Genomic DNA, 20,661 nt, shown 5'->3' on the forward strand with positions numbered 1-20,661 from the left:
CTTACCCAAGGAGAAATATCAATCCACTCTATGGTTGTCATCTATGAAAGTAACAACCTTGTGCTAGTTGCCATACTTCTGTAATAAATGTCTATTCATTCTAGAAAAAGGCCTTGGCGAAGGGTGTGCTATTATTAGAAAAGTTGCCGGTTAATATCTATCTGACGTTATTAGTTAGGCGTTAAGTTAATAAGAATTTATTGATACTAAAACAGTTATCAATACAAAATTTAACTCTGCATAATCTGCTCCAATGGCTCCTCGTTTTCAGTATCCTACTGCAAAGAGGGATGAAGGTGTTATTGATGATTACCATGGTGTTAAAGTAAGAACTTGAAGGCATATTTGTGATAATTTGGTATTTTGAGATAATTTGGTAATTCACCATAGACAAGAGTTAGGCTGTATACTTTTCTTAAATATATTGCCATAGGATCATCCTGCTGTGTATGTTTAGAGTGTTTGTACTTGGCGGGATAATCGGCTTATGTGATGTTACTGAAAATCATTCTTTGTTGCTCGAATCGTTGTTATCTGAATGTTAATACCTTACGAGAGAGTAGCCTAAAAATTTTTGGCAATTCTCTGACAAATATCGTTATCTTTTGAATGGATGAATGCGTTCATGAGTTAAAATTTGTTCCTATTTCTAATATAAAGGGTGGGATAGAATTTTTGAGCAAGTGTGAAACATAAAGCATTCGAAATTATTTCATTTTTCTAGTGAAGAGCTGTTAAACAACTTTTTGCTTTTGGGGATGTGAATTCATTTATTAAATTGCTCTAAATTTGGTGACTTATCAATGGCGATTTTAAGATCAGTTTCTATTGAAAATTTTTAATTCTGAGATCTGGGAATTTTTCGACGATTTTTTAAACTATTGTAACATAAGTTTCATTAAAATAATGGTAATATATTGTAATTACATTTAAGAAATAACATTAAAATAAAGCATTTTTATTTTTTACTGTCGTATTATAAAGTTCCATTTTAGCCACTTTTTATACAATATTTTGAATCTGAAAAATAAGCAAGGTATAATGCTATTTTAAAGCACAATTTACAAAACGGTTCTTAGCAAAAGCAAAATAGCTATGTAATTAATTAAGAATTTCTTTTTAATTTTATCTTGGTAAGAGTTTCCTCATGTAATTGTCTCAGAATATGCGTCAGTTTTCTCTATAAAATTAATTTTACACATTTTTATCCGATTTTTTTAAAAAAAATATTTCTGGCTTTTTGCTGTTACTGAATTGGCAGGGGTCATTTTTCTTTTGGATTTTAGACATTGCAGCTTGGAAAGTTTAGAAAGATTTGAAGGCAAGATTTATAGATCCACTATTCTGGAAGATTCCAAAAAAATGTGGCAAAATGAAAAATGTCTCTATGGTATTAATACATAATTTCTTACTTTTTGGAGAACATCTGGAAGAGCAATAAAAACATAATAGTTGAATGTTTTAGTTCTGATACTAGAATCTTTTTCTTAACATTTTTATTTTCCCATTATTTTCTTTATTTTTCACTAGACACAAGCATAAAATATCAAAAATGCTTCTAATCTTATCATATGGACAGACATTATAGAAAATAATTTTTTTATTAATAAAGAAATTGAAAACTGACAATTTAAACGATTCATGCTTAATGCATCATACACGCTAAATCGTGCTGCTTGGTGCCTTTGTAAATTTTGCTTCCAATGCCTGTTCTAAATTCTAAAAGTTTTGACATTTCTAGATTTTGTTGCTCGATGTGTGAATAAATTCAAAAAATTCTGACACACCAGCTCTGTAACCGGACCTTACCATATATATTGCATATTTCTTCTGAGTGTTCATATTACTATAAAATTAGCAGCTTTCTCTATACATTCTAAATGCATTTAGTATTTTTAGAATAACAGAAATCTTTAATTAAATCCAAAAACTTTCATAAAATGAAAAGGAAATGGGGAAGGAAAAAACTGAATACATTAAAAGAAAGGAAAATTATTCTTCAAAGATATGTACAGATATTATTATGTAAATTACCCAGTTGTTTACAATTTCAGCCTTTACTATAATTTTCCATTTCTATTTTCTCACCAGAATGCAAATCACTTAAACAGTTTTTAAACTGAGGTTTTTGGAGTTTAAGACAAGAATGTGTTTCTGATCTCCACTTGCTCTCTGCATTAGTTCCTGCCAGCTCTGATAATTTGCAATTATTTGTCTTTACATTACCGCTGCCGACGTTTGAATTTGTTATGACAATAGACTGTATGAAATTGTATAGTCTTTGATGACTAGTTCATATTTTTATTTTGCATTTGATTCTTCTTGTTTAATTACATCACCATGAGCTGTAATTGATTTTTTAGCATAAGAACATGCTTTATGTTCTTTTTTTTAAATAAGAAGTTTATTTAAATCTTTATAGTTACTTTCAGATATAGCGATGATTTGCTTCACATGTGTCTGGAGGGTTTGGGACTATTTAACTTTTACCAGATCAAGTAAACCCTCATAGGTACATTTTGGAGAAGTTGACAGGTTAGGAGATAAAAAACGTAGAAACTAGAGAACATTGTCCTGCGTATTGAGAGAAAGTTCTAACTGTTAGAAAAGATGCTGGAAGAGAAGAAAGTTGATATAAATTAGCCAAAATGTCTGGGAAGGCTTCAAATTAAAAAGACAATATAAATATTTTGTAGCTTTTAATGTGTAATTATCCTAATATTGTTTAAGAATCAATGCCATAAATTACATGTATTTTAAACTGTGAAATTTATTAGATTGTGATTTAATAAGGCTTTTTTTAACAAATATTGTTAAAAAATAAATAAAATTTAATAGTGGCCATGTAAATCCATAATGACTAAGGTTATCTAACACCCAATTTACTTATAACTCACTGATTACCTTTAAAGATTATCTCTGCATTTTAAAGCAAGTTATTGCCTTTTATTAACCCTTATCGTGGTCACAAGACAAAACACAAAAATGTAAAAATTCATGTAAAACCTATTCTTCGCATCTAGTGAGACTTAAAATAATGCAAAACAACTTGTCACCTCTGGTGCTTTAGTGGATTATTAGGATCTTAGACTATATCAACTGAGTTACAATCCCTGGAACTCTACAAGAAGCTACGACATTAACTGCGTCAGACAGACCTCAGCTAACTTTCAAAATTGCGAATCGTGCTTACATCAGGCCTTAAAGTTTGTTCTGATCATCAGGTCTCTCCTAGGCAAGCAGGAGCGGCGATAACAGCCAGTCTTTTGTTTTGAATCATGCTGATTGTGATTTTACTTCTCATTTTAACCTATGCCACTTGACATAAAATCTACTTACTATTTACTAAACTCATAGAGTGAGCAAGTATGTGACAAAATGAGACATTAAAAAAAAAAAAAAAAAAAAAAAAAAAAAAAATCAAAGCTAACTGTTAGTAAAACCTAAATAAAATGTCACTTATCTTCTTTCAAATATGTGCACTTAGTATGAGAGTAAAATATTTAATGATAAATTTCATAAACTTTATTTTATTCTCAAACTTACTAATAATTATATTTAATACTAATGCATCCTACTTATGGATCTATTTTATTTTTAGGATGGTATAACAAAAGTGAAGTTCAGCATAGATAATATTTTTAATTGAATTTATTCAGTTCCCATTTGCTTATAGGTCCTTAATTTTTTCATGAATGGTCCTTAAAAGTCCTTAATTTCCATGTGCAGAAATGTGTACAAACCCTGCCAGAATACCTCGTATCTCTCTCACTAAGACCGAAGAACTTCGTGGTTAAATACCGCTCTTCCTCATTATATATTCAGACGTGATTCTAAAACTACTTTCTGGCCGGAAGTGATAAGTTGAAGTTAAGAATTGATAGGAAAGGAAATTTAACTTAAAATTTAACTGTTAAAAAAATTAACATAATCCTTACAAGCTTAAAAAAAAAAAAAAAAAAAAAGAACATTTTTAAGAGTTTTGCAATAATTGATGTTCCACACTATAAAATTAAAGAAAATGAATAACTATTGTTTTAAAATTTTAGGCCATGAATCTAATTATGTGATGTAAATAAACCATACTTTTGCATTCCCTTCCGGGGACAACTGTGATACCCTTTAACATTAATATTTAATTTCTTATGTTATTTTTCTGTTTTGCATTATGATCAAAAAGTAAAATGCATTTGTGGTTGATCTTTACATTATGGTAACTTGGCGATTTTTTGGCGAAAATTTGGCGACCAACTCTCCTACAGCAACCCTCAATTTTTTTTTTCCCGCCGCCATTTTGTCTTCACGAAGTAAAGACATGTTTCTTTTCTTTTTATCTACTGAACACTTCTTCCAACAATCTACTAGCCGAATAACACTTATGCTAGAAATTATATCTAACAAAACTGCTTAATCATGACAAATATTCACTGCAAAATTGGGAAAAAGTGCACAATACCATACTCCTTACGCATTTTTCAAAATAACACATACACATAAACCATGTACAAGTCGACTTATTTTTACTTAAAAAAACATCCCATAATTACACAAAAATGGCATTGCGCACACTCTTCACTATATCCATGTACACTGCTTTTTTCTCATAAAATTAGAAAAATTTCACGAAAATACGTGACAATTTTCTGAATCTTTAAACCCGGTAAGAAGAACATATATAAAATTACCTGATCACGAAAAAGTATATACCCTTTCCAAATATGAACATTTCCACATATAAAATAAATAAAATATCCAAAAACTTTTACCTCTAAATCATCTATTATATTATAAACGTCACCAACGAATTCATACCGCAAGCATTACAAATATTTAAATTATTTCCATGCACGTTTACTTCAACTAAAACGTATACCAAATTCCTACAAACATAAAATTCACAAAATAACTATCATTTAATTAAAATATCAGTAAACCATGTACACGTCGACTTATTTTTACTTAAAAAAAAAAAAATCCCACAATTGCACAAAAATGGCATTGCGCGCACACTCTTCACCATATCCATGTACACTCCTTTTTTCTCATAAATTAGAAAAATTTCACGAAAATGCATGACAATTTTCTGAATCTTTAAACTCGTTAGAAAGAACATATATGAAATTAACTAATAACGAAAATGTATATACCCTTTCCAAATATGAACATTTCCACGCATAAAATAAATAAAATATCCAAAATCTTTTACCTCTAAATTATCTATTATATTATAAACGTCACCAACGAATTCATACCGCAAACATTACAAATACTTAGTGTCAAATATTTAAATTATTTCCATGCACGTTTACTTCAACTAAAACGTATACTAAATTCCTACAAACATAAAATTCACAAAATAACTATCATTTAATTAAAATATAATTAAATTCAAAAACACTACTTAAAATATAAATAAGCACATACATTAAATTAATAAAAATTAGCTTACAATCTTAATTACTTTAAACTAAATCATTGCTAATAACAATTTTCCCAATAATACCAAATTACTTTACTTACACCTTACATTTAGAACAATGCATAAAAATAATTTCCTCAAATAATTAAAAATACTAACTTACCTAATCTTCTTCAGAATCTTGATTACGTGTCTGATAAACTTTTCTTATTTCTGTTTCAGGATCTTTAAAATCATACTTATAGTTCACAGCAAGGTACCAGGTAAAATAAATAACTTAATAAAACATCTTTACTTCTATCTCGCACAACCTTAAAGAAACACTTATTACTACCCCTTTCAATCCCACTAAATACCAATTTCGAATTCACTTTAGATAGGGCCATGGGTTCCAAAAATTAACGAACACTGTTTCACACAACACAGATTAAAGCCAAATACAAAATTTCCAGATTTTTTCCCAATTTCCCTTTTTCGATTAAAGAACCGTAATTCGTCCATTAATATCACATGACATATCCCATGATCTCTGATTTCCCTCACACAAAATAATGCGTAATCAGAACTGAGTACTGCTCACATTATTACCAAAGTCCCAGGTAGTAACCTTTATCGCCTCCAAAATGTCGCCAAACTACCAGTTACCATATTCTAAAGATCAGCCGCATTTGTTTTTGATAAATATGTTAGAACTATAGTGTAGAGCATTGATTTTTGCAAAATAAAGCCCATGCCAATAAAATTATTTCCCTCAAAAAGGGATGTTGTTGATTCGTGGTTTCGGCTTGATTTCGACGATGTATATGATCTTACAATTGGATCAAATTTTTATCATTATAAATAATGGAACTACTCTGATATGCGCCTTCAACTACTCTGATATGCCCCATGCTGCCATATTGCTGTCTAAATTTTTTGTCTACATTTCGAACTTTAAGCCTAAAATGTCTCCAAAAAGACGGTTTTCGCAAATGCAAAAACCACATTTTGAACACACAATTTAAGCTAAAAATCCGAAACAAAAACAAAAAATTTAGATAGCAAAACCATAAAGTTTCTAACAAAAATTATTTGACAAGAGCCCATGTACATAGCGATATGTTTTAGCTTAAAAAAACATCTACGAATGGCACAATCTAGGCAACGAACGAATATACGAAATACGCACACCTCGCTTTAATAAATTAACATAACAACAATAAATTTCAAAGAATACCATGTACACAGCATCGTGATTAAACTTAAAAAAAATCTACAAACTGCGCAATTTAGGCAACAAACGAATCTACGAACTACGCACACCTCACTTTAATATATTAACATAACAACTATAAATTTCAAAGAATACCATGTACACAACGCCCTGTTTCAACTTCAAAAAACATCTACGAATTGCACAATGTAGGCAACAAACGAATCTACGAACTATGCACACCTCACTTTAATAAATTAACATAACAACAACAAATTTCAAAGAATACCATGTATACAGCATTCTGTTTCAACTTAAAAAATATCTACGAATTGCACAATTTAGACGGTACACACCAATCAACAAAATAATCAAAATAAATTTCAAACAAACAACAATAACGACAGAAATTCATACTAAAAAACAATGAACATAACATTTTACAAAATAAGAACAAGAATAAAATAAAATGCACTTACCATGAATTAAGGCTTTTTCGAACAGCAGAAATACCAATTTCATGCCGCCACGTTATCACTATCATATTTATATGACAGCCAGACACACTGTCCAGAAAATTCATACTATGGTTCACAAATAAATAAAATAACAAATAATCACAAATCCCTACTTCTATCATGCACAGTGACTAAAAATAATCTCCCAGACCCTCTTTTCACACCTACAAATACCCACAGCCCCTCAACAGGATGGCCACGATGATATTTCCTTTTGCCGAACTTCAATTCAACAATTTCCACCATTTTATCTTTCCCCTCTAGTTTCTCAGACACAGAGCATGACGCGAACCAACTAACTCCAGCCAAAGATTTTTCAACGTCAACAGGGTTGTCATACAACACGCAATCGCGCCAAAAACCAGCACAGAACACACATCGCCACATTTTGTGAAATTAGGGCATATATCAGAGTTGTACCTAAATAATATTTCATATGTGCTTGCCACTGTTTGTTGAAATCAGTACGGAAAAGCATGCAAAGGTTATCTGTCTAAGGGAAAGGATGCCATCCCATTTGTGGAGGACTTTCTAAAGGAAACAGGAATACACAAGAAAAACAATAAAAGCTTGTTTCCTGATATTCTAACCTATGTCGAACTAGCACTGTTCAGCAATCTTATACATTTTGCACACTAATGGGCTGTGTACATTTTTCATTCTATTTCAATTTTCTTGTTTTATACTTCCTTTTAATCAGTAATTATCTGATTATTTGTCCCATACGCAGCTTCACACAAAATAAATTTGAAAGCTTTCAGATTTTATATTACGCCCAAAGGAGCGTTTTTTAAAAATGTTTTGTGTGTAACCTTTATTTATTAAATATCGTGTTCTTCGCACGTAAACCATAAAATTAAATTCAACAGCAATACCCCAAATAATTTAAAAAGAGCACATCTTTCGAATTTCCGATGCACAGTCTGAAGATAATTCCCCCCCCCCCGTACAGTGTTGCCATTTCTCGCTTTGAAATGAATGGAAAATTGAAAATTCATTAAAGTTTTACAAAACAGAAAATAGATAATAACACAAATTCAAAATTTGGGCTACCAGATGCTCATATTTGAGTGAAGGACTATGTTTTCAAAATTTGATGCCTCTAGGTATCATTGTTTTTTCACAATGCGGCACACATGCATATATTCATTATTTAATTTCTTTAAATATAATGCGGGGCTCTAATATTTGCTGGCAAGAGTTTGAAAAGTGAAATGACATTTATACTAAAGAAATGCAAAATACCAAAACTAAATTAATAACCTTTCTGGGAAATTTGCCCCTTTGGGCTAATAATAAAATAAAATAAATTACTTGGCAGTGAATTACCTATCTGCATATTTAACAGCTACTCTATTAAATAATTTCAAATAGCAATAGTTTAAATTGTTAGATGACTAAGAAAATAAAATTCATTGCACTGAATTCAACGAAGTTGACATGCTTTCTACATTATTCCAAAAAAAAATTTATATTTATGCTATACTTATTGACTTAACTGAATTTCGAAATTAATGTAAAAAACAATCACTCAAAATAATTTTACTATCTTTCCTTCCCTCTTTTGTGCAATATTTAGATATTATTATATTATATTTAGATAATAAGTAGCAAATCTCAAAATGAAATACCAAAACTTACTTTTTTGTTTTGTTTTTGTAAATACTTATTTTCTTTTGGTCCGAAACGAAAGGGCTTTTGTTTCTTTAGTCACATAAGCTTAATAGCTAGAGGAAAAGTGGGACCGGATTACGGAGGGCTATTCAAAACTGTAAAAGAACAAAAGCTTTACGACTTGAAAGTGTCACCTAACCTTCGAAGCATTTTCCCGCCACTTGTTTGGTGAGGAAAGTTGACTTTTCCAGATCTTACTTCTAAGTTGAAAATCGGAGACTTTTCGTTCATTCTTTGTTAATCACATGAATGTTTTTGGGAAGCTGGAAAGCAATATTTTAAAAGTTTAAGTCTTATCTATTGAAAGCGGGAGGGTTCCCGGGCACCCAGGGCTTCCCCCTGGCTACGTGCCTGGTTTTGAAACCAGAAAGATTTGATGTTGACCCTGCCTGTGTTGGAGCGGGATCTAAATGGAAACACTGGAAAAAGAACTTTTTCAAATTTTCTCACACAAGTGAAGGAGGCAACTAAAGAAAGAAAACTACATCTTTTATGCAATTTCGTATCTGCAAGTGTTTATCAGTATATTAATGATTCAGAATCCTATGATAATGCAATTAATGTTCTGTATTCATTGTAAATTACTAAAAGAAATGAAATATTTGCCCGGCACTGTTTAGCATCCAGCTTTCAAAACGGGCGAGTCTGTAATATTTACAAATATTAAAACAGTTGAGCAAGAATTGTGAATTTAAGTTTGTTATTGTAGAAGAATATAAACATGAGTATATTAGAGATGCATTCATCTGAGGTTTGAAGAATCCACACATTAGAGAACGGTTATTAGAAAATGCCAGTATTTCGTTAGAAAAAGCTTATGATCAAGCCAGAACCTTAGAAGTTGCGGAACATCATTCTGCCTCATATTTAATATTTTCCTCAGCACCAGTAGCTGTTGTTGAACAGTGTAAGAACAAAAATGATGAAAGTAAAGATATTGCAGTAGTTACTCCTATTCGATTCAGAAAATGTTTCTTTTGTGGGAAAGGCCTTCATTTACGAAGCATTTGCCCAGCTAAGGATGCAATATGTTGAGGATGTGGTAAAAAGGGCCATTACCAAAAGGTATGCAAATCTAATCTTGTATGCTGTACTAATTCCATAGCGGCAGTTTATATACTAGCATCAGCTTCACTGCTTCCTCACTATCTTGAAAGGTCAATAATTAAAGTCCTAGTAAATGGAGTTCAGCTGAATGCCCTAATTGATACCAGTAGTTCACTAAGTTTTATAAATCAGTGTTTTGTAAAAAGATGTAGAATTAAAGTAAAACCATATTTTGGTAGAATAACCATGGCTAACTCTTCTCTAAGCTATTACAGGCTGTTCTTTAGTTAACATCAAATTGCAAACCCATATATACACTAATGTAGAGGTATTAATTATGAAAAACCTCTGTGCAGACTTTCTTATAGAGGCATGATTTATTAAAAGATCATTCTTTGGTTGAGATAAAATTTAAAGGTGACAGACCACCTCTTAGAATTTGTTCATTAGCAACTGCTCTTGTAGCCCCTGTGTCATTGTTCTTTAATTTAACGCCTGATTGTAGACCTATTGTTACAAAGTCAAGATGCCAAACTGAAGAAGATAGAACATTCATAGCTACAGAAGTATGTAAATTACTTAAAGAAGGTGTGATTGAATCAAGTAATTCTCCTTGGTATGCACAAGCTTTTGTCTTGAAAGGAGAACATCATAGACCCAGAATGGTAATAGATTATTCGCAGACTATAAACAAATTTACTATGCTTGATTACCAAATTTACTATGTGCTTGATTGAATTTTCTGTGATTACAATTTTGGGAAGCACTCTTTCCAAAATTGAAGAGTTGATTTCACAAGTATCAAAATATAAAATATTTAGTACAATTGATCTCAGAAGTGCTTATTATCAGGTTTCTATCAGAGAAACACTATACAGCATATGAAGCTGATGGTAAACTCTATCACTTTCTACATGTAACAAAGGGAGTTACTTCTTTTCAAAGAACAATTGATGAAATAATTTCAAATGAAGAATTATCAGGAACCTTTCCCTACCTTGATGATGTAACTATATGTGGCAAGAATGAAGCTGAGCATAATAATAACTTGGAGAGGTTTATGGCTGCTGCTAAGATGTATAACCTAATTCTGAATGAGGAAAAATGCACATTTTGCACGACATATGTAAAATTGTTGGGCTACTCTATATCTAATAATGTAATAAAACCTGATCCTGATAGACTGAAACCGCTAATGTATTTACTGATTTCTAAAGATGTAGGATTTCTACAGCCAGCACTGGGGATGTTTGCTCATTATTGCCGTTGCATTCCCAATTTTTCTGAAAAGATTCACCCTCTTTTGACTAGAGGACCTTTTCCCCTTAGTAAAGATGCCGAGAAAGCCTTTAGTTCCCTTAAGAGAGATATATTCAAAGCTTCTTAAGCTGCAATTGAGGATAATATACCATTCAGAGTTGAAACTGCACTTTTGAATTTAAGCTGGTCGTCCTATAGCCTTTTTCTCTAGAACACTAAACTCTTCCGAAAGAAAACATTCTATTGAAAAAGGAAGCATATGCTATTGTTGAATCTTTACGAAACTGGAGACATTATTTAATTGGAAGACACTTAGAAGTTTTTACTGATCAAAGATCCATGGCATTTATGTTTAATCAATAACACTCCAGTAAAATTAAAAATGAGAAAATTATGCGTTGGCGGTTAGAATTTGCTTGTTTCAAATTTAATATTATATATCACCTTGGAAATAAAAATGAAATTGCAGACACTTTATCAAGAATAACTGCAGCTATAAAACTGAATATAGATCTAAAGGCACTACATTATGAACTTTGTCATCCCTGAATAACTCGAATGTATCACTGGATAAGATCTAAAAATTTGCCTTTTTCACTAGAAGAAATTAGAAGTACTATTAATTCATGTGTATGCTGCAGTGAAGTAAAACCTCGTTTCTATAGATCTGAAGCACACTTAATTAAAGCAACTGCACCTTTTGAAAGACTAATTCTAGATTTCAAAGGTCCTTTGCATACGGCTTCTAGAAAGTTTCCTTCTTACTATTGTGGACGAGTTTTCAAGATTGCCTTTTGCAATATCTTGCCCTGATATGTCATCTGCTACTGTCATTGCTCACCTGAAAATTATTTTTTCAATTTTGGGGATTCCAGCCTACATACATTCTGATAGAGGATCTTCATTTATGTCTCATGAATTAAAATGCTTCTTCACTTCACTTGGTATACCAACAAGTCGCAAAACTGCATATAATCCTCAAGGAAATGGCCAAGTAGAGAGGTATAATGGAATCATATGGAAAACTGTCCAGCTGGCATTAAAATGAAATAACATGGCTATCGAGCGTTGGGAAGACGTTATGCAAGATGTATTGCATTCGATTCGGTCACTCTTATGTACAGCAACAAATGCCGCACCACAAGATCATATAATGGACGTTCTTTACCTACGCAGTTAACACAACCCAGAACTGTGTTAATGAAGATCCATACACGAGCTAATAAATATGAGCCTATTGTGCAGGAAGTGGAGCTCATAGAGGCTAACCCAGATTATGCTTGCGTTAAACTTCCAGATGGTCGTGAAACCAATGTTTCAATACGATATTTAGCACCCAGAGGAGATACCCTCATACATGCCCATGATATCGGGTTGGATGAAAATCAACAACTTTCAGATTCTTTTACTCAACAGAACGAAGGCCTGGCCACTGAAGCTCCGTATTGAAAACTGTAAGAAAATTGACAGAAGAGGATCCCCAGGGCAGTGATTCACTGTGCCCTAGCAGACAACAGGATTTTGAAAATACTTCAAATAATAACTTGCATGAGAGTGAATCCTTGCGTCCAAAAAGGCAGAGACATCAGCCTTCTTATCTGGCAAACTATGTAACTTATTAATAATATTTGGGAGGGGTGAATGTGGTATATTTTATGTTTTTGCCAGCACTAAAATTATATTATATTTAATGGCATCAGTCATTGTTAGTTTAAATATTGTTCTTACAATGTAACAGTTGTTTTATATGCAGTTTTAGTTGATTAAAGCTTCATTTGAGCTTCTTAAGGAAAGTGATTTATTATATTTACAGCAGGGGCCGAACATTGTCTTGTTGAAAAATGACATTTGGGATGCTTTGAAGGTATGACAAAAGCTGGGGCTGCTGCGCATCATCAACATAGAGTCACATTTATGAGCCTGCAGTTAGGCATTAGCATTAAACAGCTGTTAGTACTAATGTCATTGTAAACCTGTATTCCTGATTGACAGGCTGTGTGTTGCTCAAAACTGGTAGAAATATCTGCTAGTGGCTATGTCATTTCTACATTCTAACATGGTAATCATCATTTGTGAGGCAGTAGGGAGATTCATTGTTGAAGACTAAGCTATCCCATTTGGTTCTCCATGAAACTCTTGCACTATTGCAAACATTTATGATGATTGCTCACTATTAATGGAAGTCTTTGTAAAGGATGGCTAATTTCCAAACCTGCATCAGCCACTTATCATGAAACTGTACATGTTGGCATTTGAGCAGTAGAAAGTTCCTGTATGTTTTGCAATATGCTTCCGATTGTGGACTGAGTGTCGGATATAACATGATGTCTTATGTGGCAATGAGGATACTCTGAGATCTTTCATATTGCTTTGATTTCTGTGGTGCTGCATTTACTTTCTGGGTCTATTGTGATTCAATATGATTAACATTTGCAGCATCAATCTGTTTCCTCCACAATGGGATGTGAAAATGAACCAGTGGTGTTGAGGCATGATGTAAATTCACTTGTGATTTTGCTTATACTGAGTATGATGATGTTTTAGAGACATTCATTACCTTATCTTGATCATTCACCAAACTCGGAAACAACCAAAAATACATGTGTATTATAAATGGGGCAACATCGGAACTGAGGACTTTGCCTTTTATTTAAGATGCTTTGTATCCTGTTTGCTAATTGTCTGATTGGCTTGAAAATACTAACATTTGCATGGCAATGCATTTGCTTCTTAACCCTGTGGCATTTTCACTGTCGGGCAGTGTATTCACTGTCAGGCTGATATTTGCTTGCTTTTTAAACTGTTAGGTACTGTTCAGATATTGTGTAATGCATGCTACCATTTGAATCACTATTTTGTTGTTTGGTGTAGCATTCCAGAACCATGTAATTTGCTTCTTCAGAAAGCATTGTTATATCTGTGATTTTATTGAATATCCATATAATATTTAAAGCTGTGTTTTTCTAAGCATCGTTATAAGAGGCAAGTAGTTACAAATAAGAGTCCTGTCATAAGAAAGATAGGAATGTTATATTAGCTATATACTGTAAAGCATGTGCTCTCTGAAACTGAGTGAACATAATTTTTAATTTCAATTTAGATTTCCTTGGTAACTTGTAAATTAGGATAAGTTTCATAACATTATACTGAGGGTGAACTATTACATGCTCTGTTTCTGTTTTTGGAAGTTTGTACGGTCCTTAAGAGTCCTTAAAAGTCCTTAGGTTTTTTTTGGAATTGAATTTTGGTCCATAAAAGTCCTTAATTTTAATTATCTGAAATTTCTGTGTAAGTGAAACATAAGCATTTCGAAATTCATTTTTTCTAATGACGAGCTCTTAAACAACTTTTTGCTTTTGGGGACGTGAATTTTTTTATAAAACAGTTCTAAATTTCGCAACTTATCAATATTTTGACGATTTAAAGATTAGTTTCTATAGAAAATTTGTAATTTTGAGATCTGGGAATTTTTTGATGATTTTTTAAAAACGTTATAACATTGATCAATTTCATTAAAATTAAAAATTAAATATATTGAAATTATATTTAAAAAATAACATCAAAATAAAATGTTTTTATTTTTTGCTGTCATATTATAAAGTTTCCTTTTGGCAACTTATACAATATTTTGAATCTGAAAAATAAACAAGGTATAATGTTATAAAGCACATTTTACGAAACAGTTCTTAGCAAAAGCAAAATTAGCTAATGTAATTAATTAAAAACGTCTTCTTTTTAAATTTTTATAGTAAGAGTTTTTCCCATGTAATTGTCTCGGAAGTTTTCTCTATAAAATTAATTTTACACCTTTTCCCCTCCCACTTTTTTTTTCCAAAATATTTCTGGCTTTTTGTTGATGCAAAATTGGTAGGGATAATTTTTCTTTAGGATTTTAGACATTGCAGCTTGGAAAGTTTAGATTAATTTGAAGGCAAGATTTATAGACCCATGATTGTAGAAGATTCCAGAAATATGTGACAAAATGAAAAATGTCTCCATGGTATTAACACATAATGGATGTAATTTTACAGAAAATATGCGATGAATTTCTTCCTTTTTGGAGAAGGTCTGGAAGAGCAATGAAAACATAATATTTGAATGCTTTACTTCTGGTACTAGAATCTTTTTCTTAACATGTTTATCGTCTCTACTCTTCACTAGACACCAGCATGGAAAACATCAAAAATGCTTCTAATCGTATCACATGGGTAGACATTATAGAAAGAATTCTTTTATTAATAAAGAAATTGAAAACTTACAATTTAAAAGATTCAACTAATATGTCTTTATGCATTGTACACAGAACTGGCACTAGGCATTTTCCCACCTGATGCAATCTCTGTGCATCCTAAATTCTGCTGCCTAGTGCCTTTCTAAATTCTGCTTCCAAAGCCTGCTCTAAATTCTAAAAGTTTTGCCATTTGTAGATTCTGTAGCTTGGTATGTCACTAAATTCTAAAAATTATGTCATACCAGCTTTGTAAACGGCCCTTACCATATATATTTCATATTTCTTCTGAATAGTGATGTTACTAAAGAAATAAAATTAGCTGCATTTTCTCTATACATTTTAAATGCATTTATTTTTTTTTTAGAATAACAGAAATTTTTCATTAAATCCAAAAATTCTAAAATGAAAAGGCAACATGTTGCAGAAAGAAACTGAATACATAAAGAAAATTGTTCTTCAAAGATATGTACACTTATTATTACGTAAATTGCCCAGTTGTTTATGATTTCAGCCTTTACTATAATTTCCTATTTCCTAATATGATATAGTTACTGAGCCAGATAAAATTAAAATTAAATTGTATATTCTTTGACCAGTAGTGCACATTTTTAGTTTGAATTTGACTGTTTAATTACGTCACCATGAGCTGTAATTGATTTTGTTAGCATCAGAACATGCCTTTATGTTCTGAGTTCTTTTTGAATAAGAGCTTTGTCTGATATTGTAGTTACTTTCAGACCTAGCGATAATTTGCTTCACATCTGTTCCGGGGCTTGGGACTATTTAACTTTTGCCAGATTGAATAAACTCTCATAGCTGGACAAGGAGGACAAGTTAGCAGATAAAGCATGCAAAAACTAGTTAAAACATTAGTTTGCATATTGAGACAAATTTCTGATTGTTAGAAAAGATGCTTAAAGAGAAGGAAATTGATAAAAATTAGTCAAAATGTCTGGAAAGGCTTCAAATTAAAATGACACATAATATTTTGTTGAGTGTTGTTGTTACAAACATGTTGTTGTAGCTTTTAATGTGTAATTATCCTAATATCGTTTAATAATCAATGTCATAAATATTATAAAATGTGAAATATTATTAGACTTTGTTTTTAATAGGGCTTTTTTTTAACAAATATTGTTAAAAAAATAAATAAAATATAATATTGACCATGTAAAAATGACTAAGGCTATCTAACTACCTAATTTAATTATTTATAACTAACTGCTTACCCTTAAAAATTATCTCTGCATATTAAAGCGAGTTATTGCCTTTCGTTAGTCCTCCCTTTGGTCACGAGATAAAACGCAAAAATGTAAGTAAAATGTATTCTTTGCATCTAGTGAGACTTAAAATAATACAAAGCAACTTACCACCTCTGATGCTTTAGTAGCTTATTGGAACCTTAAAGTGTATTAACTGGGTTAAAACTCCTTCAACTTTACACGAAGCTACGACACTAACTGCAACAGAGCCCGACTAACATTCAAAACTTGTCAACCGTGCCTACATCAGGCCTTTCAAGTTTGTTCTAATCAGCAGATCTCTCTCTATACAAGCAGCAGCAGTGACAACATTCTGTCTTTTGTGATGAATCATGCTGATTATGATCTTACTTCTCATTTTAACCTATGCCGCTTGACATAAAATCTACCTACTATTTACTAAACCTCTAGACTGAGCAAGTATGTGACAAAATGAGACCCTCCCAAAAAATCAACATAAAGCTAATTGTTATTAAAACATAAATAAACTGTCACTTATCATCTTTCAAATGTGTCTAGCTATTATAAGTGTAAAATATTTAATGCTGCTTGATCAATTGCATGAAGTTTATTTTATTCTCAAACTTATTTACAATTATGTTAAGTAATTCATGTTTAGTAATAATGCATCCTACTTAGGGATTATCTATTTTATTTTTAGGATGGTATTACATAAGTAAAATTCAGGCATAAATAATAATTAAATTTATTTAGTTTCCATTTGCCCATAGGTCCTTAAATTTTTTCATTAATGGTCCTTAAAAGTACTTAATTTCTGTGTGTAGAAATGTGTACAAACTTTGATAATCCTTATAGTCCCCAATAAATAACTGTAAGTACTTATAATAATTGTTGTGTCAGCTGTAAATTCTTAAGCCCTGTTCACATGCAACGCTCCTTCACACAGCTGCTGTTAGCAAGAGGAGAAAAAGGAGACGTGAAAGAGTTTCGTCTTTAGGACCCGTTCAGAAGACCACCGTCTTCCTTCCCTTTATACCTAAGCCTCTGTGAAAAATCACGTCTCCGAATTGGCAGATTTCTAATACTGTTTACACATTTTTATTTGTTTACTGTTGTTAATTTTGTAATCTGTAATTTTGCAACCAGTACCTGAACTTTCGTAATGGTTCCTGAAAAATATATGCTTTTTAATTATTATTATTGTATAAGCTGTTATATAGTTCACTCTTGGTGCTTGTCCCTATGGTTAAAAGATGGTCATGGATTTTTAAACTGCTTCCCGATAAGATATAGAACTCAAACTTTGTACATACACTGCTTGTGGATGTGGTGTCACGCTTTTGATTTTTAGAGGATTAGATTTTTTTTCAAATTTAAAGTTCAAACGATTTTTTGCAAATATTAACAAATAAACTGAGAATCTCAGAATATTATAGTTTGCACCATAACACACTGTGGAGGGAAAAAAGTTAAATGAAATTTTTAGCGTAATTTAAAAAATATATATATTTTGGGAGAATTTTTGAAAATCATTCATATTTTTAGACTTTTTGATGCCCATTAATTTTAAAATTTCATATCTAAAAATAAAAATGTATGGGTTACAAACTTTCAACGTTTTCACAGCTTATAAAACAAACTTTTCCCATTTAAAAAAAAGGAAATTAATTGGATGATTTTTTTACTTTTTTGAAAGATATGCAATGAAGCAGAATGGAAAATATTGGCTCTTCTTGGGCATCAATTCGAAACATTGGTTTGAAAGTAATAATCACACTATACCACACTATTTTTATGACATTATTTATACTTTATAAGTTGTTATTGTTGCCAGTTGTTAGTTCAGTGTGAGATTGGAGATATTTCTGAGTTAACTTTCTTTTAAGATGCGTTTTGCATTCCGTTGTGTTTAACGTTCTTATTAGATTGAAGTATAACTACTGATTATACTTAGTGATATTCTAAACACTTGTACGAGTATTTCTGTGGAAAATTCTAGAACTTTAAAGTGTTTCTGTTGATAAAATAAATTTAATTAAGCTGTCATCGGATTTGAGGGCAATGAGAATCATTTACAAACTGTTATCAGTCTATTACAAACCTGTATGCACGCAACAATATTATAACTAATTAATGCATTAAAATTGTTTTGAACGTGTTTTACAAAACAAAAACAGGTAAAGAAAAATTCTGCTTGCGTTTTATGATTTTTTGCAATTTTTCTGGCCACATAAGATTTAAAAAAAAAAGGTTTGTAATTTATGTTTATATTTACTAATTGAATAAATAGCACTAGGTTTGATTTATATATATGTGTGTGTGTATTGAAATTCAGTAATAAAATCTTAAAGATTTGAAATTATTAAATATCTATTTAGATAGTTTGTATTCTTTAAACTGCAAATGCAAACTGAGAAACCTTTTGCTTTTTTTTTTTTTGATAAATCCTTTTACTTAACCTAGTAAAACCTTTAAGTCTAAAACCTTTAAGTCCTAAAACATATATACGTATGGACTAAATTATTTATTATTTTTACTGTTTATTTAAAATTATATACTTTATAGAAACAAGGATGGGTTTTGCAAAATACTGAAAGGAAAAATTATTTGAAATGAAAATGTGACTGAGATCGTATTTGTTTTAAAGATTTTAGGTAAAAGTGTATTTTTATTTTTTTCTTGGAAACTATTTAATTCATTAATTGCAAAATCATTCTTTGAAGTTATTAAGAACACTCTAATAAATACAAAAAAAAAAAAAAAAAAAAAAACTGGGCGAAGACATTGAAAATTGTAGGTGAAGAAAGACATTTTAATTGTAAAATTTTTCTTCAAAAATTTAAATTAAAAAAATTACTAGCAAAAACTTTTTTTCAGCTTAAAATTATTTTGTCTCACAAAACCATTTAATAATACAGTACACTCCCGATTATCCGCGGAATTGGGTGGCGCGGCCACCGCAGATAACAAAAATCACGGATAATCCAAAAAAAGCTAAAAACGGGTATACCAAAAGAGAAAACAGTCATTCCAACTTTGAAAATCGTTTTATGTAAATAAAACGTAAAATAAACAGCAGGAAATGTTTAACTAACGCTTAATATTTTAGTATATCCCTCAAAACTAACCTAAAATGCATTTTGTTAATGAAAACAGAAAAGGGCTTTGTATACTTACGATAGGCGTCAAGGATACACAGAAAAATTAATACACATGTACTGTTTTAATATTGTAATGTATTATGTAATTACAAAAGAATAACTGTAAAACTACACCTTTTTGAAGAAATCAGTCATTTGTGTTTGCTTCTTGCTTTGGAGGCATTTTCTCTTGATCCAAGATTGCATTTTTCGTAGCATAAGTTTCTCGGCCAACTCCGTGTCATCTTGTTTTTCCAAATAGCTCAGCAGTCCGTCGACTTGTTGCAAAGCCCCTTTGTGAGTCTTCCACATCTGCACAGTGGGCTCGTCTTCGCCTTCACTTCGCTGTCCTTCATTCTTGGTCTCTCCCCTTGATTTCTTCACAATTTCGTCATCTGTCAAGGTGTTCGAAGCCAGGTTCGTTGACATCACACTCCAACAACTCATTAATGTTTTCAGCATCGACGTTCCCACCATACCGGCAAGAGTTGCCGTGGGCGTGTCTACATTTTCATTCTCTTCTTCTTAGGTTGTTGTTGGCTTCAACATTAGGCATGAGTTTTCTCCATGATTTTATGAGGGTTGACGGTTTCACCGAGTCCCATGCACATGCAATATCGTAGATGCTGTCCAAGATTGTGTAGTGTTTCCAAAACTCTTTCAGATCATAACCTTCTTCAATTTTGGTCATTAGCAGCTTGGTTTAGTATATTCTCTTCATTGTTGCAATGATTCCTTGGTCCATGGGTTGGATTAGCGCAGTAACATTTGGGGGGAGAACCTTTGCAAAAATTTGTCCATCAGAAGACTTTAGCACGCTTGTTGCTGGGTGAGAAGATGTGTTGTCGTTCAATAGCACAGCTTTTTCACGCAGGTTTTCCGATTTAAGATGTTTACGCACTTGAAGAACAAAGATGTTTTCGAACCATTCTTGAAAGTGTTTCAGTTCATCCACCT

The 20,661-nt window shown here is 31.5% G+C and overlaps 1 protein-coding gene across 1 annotated transcript in view; it reads left to right on the plus strand.

Moving 5' to 3' along the window:
* Nucleotides 1–128: 128 nt before the first annotated feature.
* LOC118186572 (prolyl endopeptidase) overlaps nucleotides 129–20,661 on the plus strand; it is a 161,400-nt gene continuing 140,867 nt past the window's right edge. Inside the window, exon 1 of the mRNA XM_035356683.2 lies at nucleotides 129–325. Coding sequence (XP_035212574.1) covers nucleotides 254–325 — 72 coding nt within the window. The 5' untranslated portion in view covers nucleotides 129–253. The remainder of the gene's footprint in view (nucleotides 326–20,661) is intronic.

This window comes from Stegodyphus dumicola, chromosome X1 (genome assembly GCF_044657685.1).
Source record: "Stegodyphus dumicola isolate Sdum_Otavi_A_Nest chromosome X1, ASM4465768v1".
Lineage (NCBI taxonomy): Eukaryota > Metazoa > Arthropoda > Arachnida > Araneae > Eresidae > Stegodyphus > Stegodyphus dumicola.